Below are 9,398 nucleotides of genomic sequence, written 5' to 3'. Positions count from 1 at the left end.
CAAGAGACAGGCAGGCTCTCTGCTCTGATGGGCAGGTGGGGGTGATATACTGGACTGGTCCCCGTCTACAGATGCAGTCAGGGTAAAAAATACACAAGTGCCTCCCGTAGACCAGAGACGACAGCCAGCCTGGGCTATCTCGATACTGTCCACAAGGTGACCCCAGCAGAATGAAGCCCTTGGCATTTCCATAAAACATTTAGAACCAGCTTCTCAATTTCCACACCAAAAAAGTGCTAGAATTTGGCTGGATTCTTCATGGAGTATATAGATCAGTTTGGTGGCCATTTGGTATCTTTACAATGTTGAATCTTCAACCCATTAACATGCTGTATCCCTCTATTTCTTTCCCTCTATTCCTCTAAGTCTTTTGCAAGTTTCCTTAAACATGTTTCATGGTTTTCAGGAACGTGTTTTTGCACCTCTTTTCTTGGATTTATTCTTAGGTGTTTTATATTTGTTTGTTTCCAATATAGAGAGATTCTATTGATTTTTGTATGTTGACTTTGTGCCTAGTGAGTGGCCTTGCTCAAGTCACTTGTAATAGTTCGTCTGTAGATTCTTTGTACTTTCTTTGTATATAGTCATGGCCTCTGTGAATGGTAGTTTTACTTCTTCCTTTCCAATCTTTATGCCTTCTTTATCTCTTGCCAAATTGCAGTGGCTGGGTAACTGGACAAGAAAAGGAAATAAAAGGCATCCAGATCATGAAGGAAGAAGTAAAACTATATTTATTTGCAGATGACGTGGTTTTGTATATAGAAAATCCTAAGAAATCCACCAAAAACTTTTGTGAATATAGAATTCTAGGTTGACATTTCCTTTTCTTTTAACGGCTTTAAAATGTTATTCACATTTCAGAACTTCTTTTTCTTTTCTTTCTTTTTTTTTTTTTGGCCACGCAGCATCCCTTCCAGGATCTTAGTTCCCAGAATGGGGAATGAACCTGGGCCACCGCAGTGAAAGTGCCAAGTCCTAACTACTGGACCGCCATGGAATTCCCTAGTATTTCTTTTCTGTGTCTCCCTTTTATCTGACATCTTGGCCCCTCCAGCCCCAGCTGCCTTGGCAACCCCAATCTCCAGTGTCTTGTCTCTCCAGCTGCAGAGCGTCTGCTGCCTTTTCTGCCTCTTAGCCATGGCCCTCTGTCCAAATGCTCAGCCTCTTAACTAGAATCAGCCAGTTTTCTGAAGGGAAAAGTGGTTCACAGCACGTCAGCTCATCTCCTTGTGTTTTCCTTCTTCTGAGATCGTGGTCCACCAAATGCTTGTCAACTTGGCAGCTCTTCGGCAAAGAAGTTTTCTGTATTTTGTTCAGGTTTTCTAGTTGTTCTCAGCAATGAACATAACTCTGACTCAAGCAGAAAAATAATTATTTTCTAAGAATTCTTCTCCCAGAAAAAGAATTCTTAGCAAAGAGTGATTTTATACAGGGAATTTGATGACACAAGTTACACAGCCTTCTTGGGAGGCTGATGAAGCTAAAAGGAGAAAAGTTGCTTGTATCAGTTGGCTATTTTTGGAATAATGGTGCATAACAAACAATCTCAACATCTCGGTGTTATACTAAAATGAGCATTTATTTCTCACACATCTATGGGTCAGCTGAGTGTGGGCTGATCTAGGTTAGGCAACTCACTTTCAAGCTGTGGGTCTGGCCAGGCTTGGGTCCTCATCCAGGCCTGCTCCATGTTTGTTCATTCTGAGCTCCAGGTGAAGGGGCAGCAGCTATCCAGGGAAAGCTCTTCTCATGGGGAAGGCAGAAGAAGGGCAAACACATTTCTACCCTCTGCTTGTGTTGTGTCACCTAATATCCCATCGGCTGAAGTAAGTCATGTGGCCAAGTTCAAAATCAAGGGGCAGGGAGGTAAACTACACTTTTTGCGAGAGGAACTGCAAAGCACCATAGCAATGGATACAGCTACAGGAGGGGTTAAGGATTGGGGTGATAACTCAGTGCACCATACTGATGTTCCCTAGAAATGGGGAAAGCCAGGCCCTGTGCTTGGCTGTGCAGGTGCAGTCCCTGAGGAGGAGACCTCCCTGCCTCGTAGCTGCTGCCAGGTCTCAAAGCCATTGCTGCCTATTTGGTATCCCATAATGATGACTGGGCAGAATTTGCACAAATTCTTTGCTCAAATTACTGCAAGAGCCTTGAGCATCCTGCTGTCATAAATGTCACAGTCAAAGGGAGAAAAGGATGATTTTTTACCTTCTTTCCACTCTCTAGCTTCACCTGAGTGTCTCACATTTGGTAAACTCATCCTGGAACCCTGTTCGTAAGTGTCAGGAAGCATAATTTCCAGACTTCCATTTCCAAAAAATGTAATAAGACCTTTAAAGGGGATGGGGAGGGGGCTGTGTGCCAACCCACACTCTGGGGCAAACCTGAGACACAGGAACCTGCAGAGAAAGGAGGCTCTTGAAGAACCCTCGTGAGTACTCTAGCTCATGACTGGTTATGTTAGAACCTCTCCTGCCCCTTAGGTGGCCTTCCCATACCCCCTCCCTGCCCCTGTGTGGATGATCAGAAATCCCTGTTAGCAAGTTGGGAAAAGAAGAGTGGGAGCACAAATTGGAGAAACAGGAAAACAGTGCTCCAAGCCGATCTTCTGCTGTGGCCTGCTATAGGCATGAGCCCAGGTCAGGGCAGGAGTGAGGGGGAGGCGTACACTTTAAATGAAGTTGGAGATAACTAATGAGAACCTACTGTATAGCACAGGGAACTCTACTTAATGCTCTGTGGTGACCTAAATGGAAAGGAAATCCCAAAAAAGAGGGGATATATGTATATGTATAGCTGATTCACTTTGCTGTACAGTAGAAACTAACACAACATTGTAAAGCAACTATACACCAATAAAAAATGTAAAATAAAAATAAAAAAATAAATGAAGTTGGAGGTTTGGATCACTGCGTGACTGGACATTTCAAGTGCTGAACATAACCTGTTTTTGCAAGCAGAAGTTATAGGAAAAATTTATTGTTACATAAGAGTGCCCAAAAAAGTCATGGGACTTGCCCTAGATTTTATCCAAATGGCAGGGAGAAGCTACCTGCCAAGCAGGTTTGAATGGATGACTGGGGAAAAAAAGGATCAAGTATTTTGCTGATTACATTCTATAAGGCCGGATCTTTCAACAAAATGGATATATTTCTTAATTGAATTTGTTTGTTTGTTTGTTTGGTGGTACGCGGGCCTCTCACTGTTGTGGCCTCTCCGCGCAGGCTCAGCGTTCATGGCTCACGGACCCAGCCGCTCCGTGGCACGTGGGATCCTCCCGGACTGGGGCACGAACCCGCGTCCCCTGCACCGTCAGGCGGACTCCCAACCACCGCACCACCAGGGAAGCCCCTTAATTGAATTTAATATGCCTTTATGAAGACAGATTGGAATATCTACTTATTATGGGGTTTTCCCCCTAATTTTCAAGTATGGAATTATTTGCTCAGATCACTCTTCCCCTCTCAATTTCAGAGTTGGGTTTCTCAGACTGGAATGACTGTCAACGTGGGGAGAAAGGCACTAGCTCTGAGGAACTGTACTAGGTCATTGCACATCATCAGCTTGTTAAACTCCACAGCAGTCCAGGAGAAACTGCCCCACACTTACAAGTGAGGAAAGTGCACATCAGGGAGGAGATGCCATCTCTCAGGCCCCAGAACTAGGAAGTGGTGAAGCTGGAATTTGAATCAGACTCCAGATGTCTAAAAATGGTGTCGTTATCACATATAGCCAGAGAAACCTCAAAAAAGCGACGGTGTAGTGCCAAAACAGTCCCACAGCCTGGGATCCTTTAAAGGACTTTTAAGGGCCTATTGGATACAGCCGCTTCTGTTTGTGCACCTTTGGTGGCTGTGCATTTCTCCACATTTCATCCTCCCTTTTTCCCCTCTTCCCTCCCTCCCGCCCTCCATTCTTTCCTCTTTCCTTTCTTTCACTCCTGTCTGTATATATTATCTGTTCATCTCCACTGATGAAGTATAATCCAGCAAGTGACCAGATTTGATTTCTATCTGTCCTTTGGTAATTTGTTTTTACCGGTTTGCTGATTGACAAATCTGATAGGACAAACGCAGGGAGTAGGTGATGGGTGGGTGGCACACCGGTGCAGACCGGATAGGGGGCTGGAGCTGGTGGCCTCCTTGTCAGGAGGGCTATGGGAACATGATTGACGGGCCAGGCCGGCCGCAAGCTGGTGGAGGGACCGGCGGCGTCCAGGGAATGTGGCCGGAGCAGAGCGCCACCCACCCGGTCGGTGTCCTCGCACTCAAATCTGGACTGATGCGCGGCTACTGAAACAGCAAGAAAAGCGCCTGCCTCCCTCAATGTATCTCTAGCGCCCTCTACTGTTTAGCATCATACTCACTGCGAAGGAGAGACGCTTAAGGGAATTCCGTCTGCAGAGCATATATTGAAGGACGAATTTGGAGCTGATTCCGGAGGTGAAAAGCTGGAAAAAGGACCTCAGTTCTTGTTTTCTTTGAAGAATTTAGCAAAGAGACCAAGAATGTGAAAAAGATAAAAGCGTTTATTAGAAGCAAAATACGTGTGGAAGAGGCAGTGTATGTGTGGAAAAAACAAAATACGTTTGGAGGAGCACACAGTCGGGCTCAGAGTGAGTTGCACGCAATAGGGGCAACTTAGGTTGCTTATATAGGGTCAGTTTTCTGGGTTTTGGTTTTGGCCAATCGTCTCCATATTTGGTCCTGGTGTGGGGCACATCACTCAGCCAAGATGGGTTCCAGCAGGCATCTTCTCCCTCTTGTCCTTCCCCTAAACTGAGGGCCTTCTCTGAGCTTGTGTCAGGCCAGGAAATCCACAAGAACGCACCCAATCAGGGCCCACTGCTCCTGCTGGTATCCCATCTCAAAACGTTGGCAGGAGATCAGCTGCAGCTGCTCAGCCTGGGGCCTATCTCCTACCTCAGAGCTGCGAGGCAATTGCTAACTGGTAAACCAGCCCTCCCAGAATCTTCCCTTGCACCCGCTCCCAAAGACTACCTTCCCCTCTCCCACCAAAATAGCCACTAACCTGATTTCTTTAACCACTTTATACCCATTAGAATGGCTAAAATGAAAATGATTGGCACCCCCAATTGTTGGCAAGGATGTAAAACTGGAATCCTCATACATGACTGGTGAGTGTGTAAAACTGTGCAGTCTTGGAAACTGTGCACTGACAGTGTCTTATAAAGTTAAATATACACCTATCCCATAAACCAGCAATCTCAATAGGCATTTACCACACGCCCCCAGCCTCAAAATGAAAACATACATCCACAGGAAGACTTGTTTATAGCCACACATCTATAGGTATTCATAACAGCCAAAAACTGAAAGTGACCTTTCATAGGAAAATGGATAATGTAATATATTCATAAAATTGGCGTATTCCTTGGCAATAAAAAGAATGAACTGTTGAGTCACATAAAAACTTGGGTTAATCTCAAAAATGTTGTGTGAGAAAAGCAAGTCACCAAGGAATATAAGCTATATGATTTCATTTATATGAAGTTCAAGAACAGGTCACATTAACCTATGGTAACTGAAATCAGAACAGTGGCTTCCTGTCATGAGTGGCAGGGGACTAACTGGAGGTGGAAATGAGAAATTTTTAGAATGATGGAAATGTTCTAAATCTTAATTGGGGTATTGGTTACATGAATGTATTTTTTTTTCTATATTTGGGAAGTGATCTTTTTATTATTTTTTATTTTTTTTTGGCCACACTGCACGGGTTGCGGGATCTTAGTTCCCCAACCAGGGGTCGAACCCATGCCCCCTGCAGTGGAAGTGCAGAGTCTTAATCACTGGACTGCCAGGGAATTCCCAGTGAAGTGATCTTTTTTTAATATAGGGAATTTATATTCTTTAGAAGTTAGGGACATTTTCCTAGTAATTCCATCAAGTAAAAATAAAGAATAAAGTAAAACTAGGATTTCCCACCCAGGGGAATCACTACACGATTTTGGTAAGATTCTTCCAGACAGTATGTTCACAGTGCTGCATACATTGTACTATACACGTATGCAAATAAGGACAATTCCTTAGCTTGTCTAATATCTGATTATGCAGACAATTTGCTGACCTGCTATCTGAGCTTATCTGAGCACGGAGTGAAGTGAATCAGAGATACCAGGATGGAGAGAGGAGTTACCATTTGGAGGGAGTTGTGGAGTGGAAGAGATCAGGCAGGAGCTTGATCTCCCATGACAAGAAATTGTCATATACTATATAAAAAGGTTTTGTTGGGAACTACAGACCCTTCTCCACAGAAGAAGGTACTTTTGTGTGTGTGCACTCTCATACAATCATTTTTGTATATGGTTTTGAGGAGAATCACAAAACTCCTGAGGTTCCTTTTTAGGGAAGCCAAGTTAAAAACAAAAAAAGCCTGAATTAGAGAAAACAATTTCAATGAACCAAAAGAATTTTTAAAAACACACCTAGTAAAATAAACTTGTTCATTTTATCATGGATGTAGTTATGTTCAAACAATATGATTAATCTAGTAATCCTCCAAACTTCCAGGTTAAGTACCGCTCCCTATTTCCTCATTGGTGACTACCCTTCTCTACGAGCTGCTGCTACAGTCGTAATGAGAGAACCAACTGCAAAGTGTCTGCTGGCAAGCAAATTCAGTGAGGCACTCAAATCCTAGAAATGAACAATGTGACTCTCTGCCTCCCCTGATAAAGAGTTGAAACATGACCACGTTTCCTGCATTTTCAATGCCGCGTTATCGAAAGACATGCTCGTCTGGAACTTGTCTAAACATAGGCTTATATGAACTAATCCATAGTCATGTATAGTTATAATCAAGGAAATCATGTCATGTCTATGGTTTATTAATGTAGGTGTAAGGAAAGCACTTAGAGTTTGTGACCATAGCAGAAAAGCAATTCCTGCGGAAACGCCTCAGGTCCGCGTCCTAGTACTTAGGAGAGTACCTGGAATGGAGCAGGGACTAAATGGAGAGAGCCTTTCATCCTGATGAAATGCTGCGTGTTGCCTTCATTGCTAGATCATTTTTCTAGAAGCAAGAAAGGGAAAGGCCAAAAAACAAAAACCTCAAAGAATTTTCTCAGGGAAAAAAAAGTTTTAATTAATATCTTTAACACAACTCTCTTTAAAAAAATATACTTATTTTAAAACCCCGAGCAAAAACCCTGTCATTCATTTCAAAAGACAAATCATTTCAGTGCTCTTCCTTTAAGTGCCTGCAGTTCCTTCCTCTGGTCTCAGAGAAGGGCATGGACCCTCCTGTCGTCAGGATAAAAATCCAGGAGGGAGAAATCCTGTTGTAGCGGGTAGCTGTTTTCATCTAACACAAAGAGGCTCTGCACCTTCAGGACACAAGGTGCCCCACTGCCCGCCAGCAAGGCATGGAGCAGGTCTGCGGCGACCAGGTTGTAGGTGACGTCTGAGGGAGGGGCTGAGGAAGAGGAAACAGGAAGGGCTCTTAGCATCCCTTCCCGGAGTGTGGACATGCTCACATTGAAGGGTTCATTGTTTCCTTTGGTTTCTCAAGTCCCAAACCCACTGTAAATGTCTCTTTCTACCCCCTCTCCTTCTAGTCACAGGTTACTCTAGAATGATGAGGCACAATTCCTGCTGATCTGGAGAGAAGGCACAAGTAATGCACTGTTCAGACTGATAGTGTTTCCTGTTATGGTACAGCCCCTGGCTTCTTCAAACAATCGAGGGAAGAACTGAGATTAATCTTTTCCTAAATTAAGGCTGAAACAAAAAGGGCATGTCCATATCAGAAAAGTACTCTTATATTTATCTAGTCTATAGCTCTTATCACAGTTACATATACACTTATTTATTATTTATATAACAGGACTCTAAGTTGGTTACTTAATATCAAATCTTGATAATATATACAAATACTAAGATTATAGGTGGATATGTCTTTGTATTCTGCATCTGTCCTATATGCTTCCTCTCATTTTTTGAGGACATCCAATCAAGTCATTAGCGAGTTGCTCAACACTAGACAGACAAGGCACCACTGACTATGCTCAGACTCTACTGGTTCCCTGACCAACACCACCAGCCTTTCTTGGATTGAGTCTACAAACTCCTGGAGGGCCCATGACATATTCCTGGAGGTGTGAGAATTCTGTACAACACTTAAAATTTTTGAATTTTCACTTTAATAAGCTAAAAAAAAAATCAAGGTTAGTGATAACCTGAATGACCTGATGAACACTTTATAACGGTGCCCACATCTTCACTTATGGATACGATTTAATTAATGCCAAGAAGGAGGACTTTAATTGTCTCAGGACTGGGCAAAACACAGGGCTATACTGTATATGAGAACGATGCTGCTCTGAGAAATGAAGACTAACTGCCATTGTGCAAAAAATGAAAAGACAAGACTGAAAATAAACAAAGAGCAACGAGAAAGGCATGAAAACAGTGGAAAGAATGAAAATTAATAAAGAAAGTGAATTTAAAAAAGAGACTTCCGATTAGGAAGTAGAATACTGGGAAGAGTGTGTCTCCTACCCTAACAATTATTAGAAAAAGCTGAATAAACTACAAAATCACGATCTTCTTGGACCTATAAGTGAGCCAAGGTTGTACGGCTGCCAAGAAGACTGCAGTGTAAGGAGAGACAGGACAGGAGCACGGGTTTACCTGGGGCCGAGCTCAGAAAGAAGACAGTCCACCAAACAAGCAAGAATGAAGAATGTGCTTCAAGTTTCAATGAACTGCTAAAAGCCAAGCGTGGACCAGCGTCAAAGACAAGGGGGCACGTGCTCTTCTCATCTTCACCAGGTACTCACAAGGCTGGATGCAGGGCAAGACATCAGAGAAAGCTTCCAGCTATGGTGAAGGCCTGGGAAAGGGGAGAAGCTGCCAGGAGGAGAAGCACAAAACACCACTCAGGACGGCTCCCTTAAGGAACAAAAGCCTTAAACTGCTGGAGGAAGACCTCAAGTCCTACTGCCCCAAGACACAGATGGTGAGGATGAAGATGGAGGAAAGGTGAAAGGAAAATCCCTCTATCCCTGGGGGAGGGGCAGAAAACCACCCTGGATCAAGACCATTAGCGGTGCCCTGCTGCTGAGAGAGGTGCAGGACCACACAAAGATACCCACCAAGGACACGAGGCAGAGCGTGGCTGACTTGGCAGGCGGGGCAGGGTCACTGAGAAAGCACCACATCCAAGACCCAGACACGCAGAGCCTGTGTAAGACTAAGGCTGGACCAGAATCAAAGAGAATCACTCCTGCCCTTCCCTCCAGGCTGGGATTCACCAAATGACAACGAACAGAGGTTGTACAACCTGGGGAGGTATAAGCACATGAAGAGAAACTCTCTCTGAGGCCCAGGTACAGAGTGAAGGGTTAAAGCTGACTGGTGAAGCAGGAATATTAG

At 43.9% G+C, this 9,398-nt stretch overlaps 1 protein-coding gene across 18 annotated transcripts in view; it reads right to left on the bottom strand.

The window, feature by feature from the left end:
• Nucleotides 1-864: 864 nt before the first annotated feature.
• SHLD2 (shieldin complex subunit 2) overlaps nt 865-9,398 on the bottom strand; it is a 117,669-nt gene continuing 109,135 nt past the window's right edge. For 9 of the 18 annotated variants that reach the window (XM_049697136.1, XM_049697135.1, XM_049697134.1 and 6 more), the window contains one exon: nt 8,882-9,306. In XM_049697136.1, coding sequence (XP_049553093.1) covers nt 9,023-9,306 — 284 coding nt within the window. In that variant the 3' untranslated portion in view covers nt 8,882-9,022. The other 9 variants (XM_049697141.1, XM_049697143.1, XM_049697146.1 and 6 more) reach the window with 6 other exon arrangements.

This window comes from Orcinus orca, chromosome 14 (assembly GCF_937001465.1).
Source record: "Orcinus orca chromosome 14, mOrcOrc1.1, whole genome shotgun sequence".
NCBI lineage: Eukaryota > Metazoa > Chordata > Mammalia > Artiodactyla > Delphinidae > Orcinus > Orcinus orca.
The sequence above is the reverse complement of the archived record's forward strand: the minus strand, read 5'-3'. Positions and strand labels throughout refer to the sequence as shown.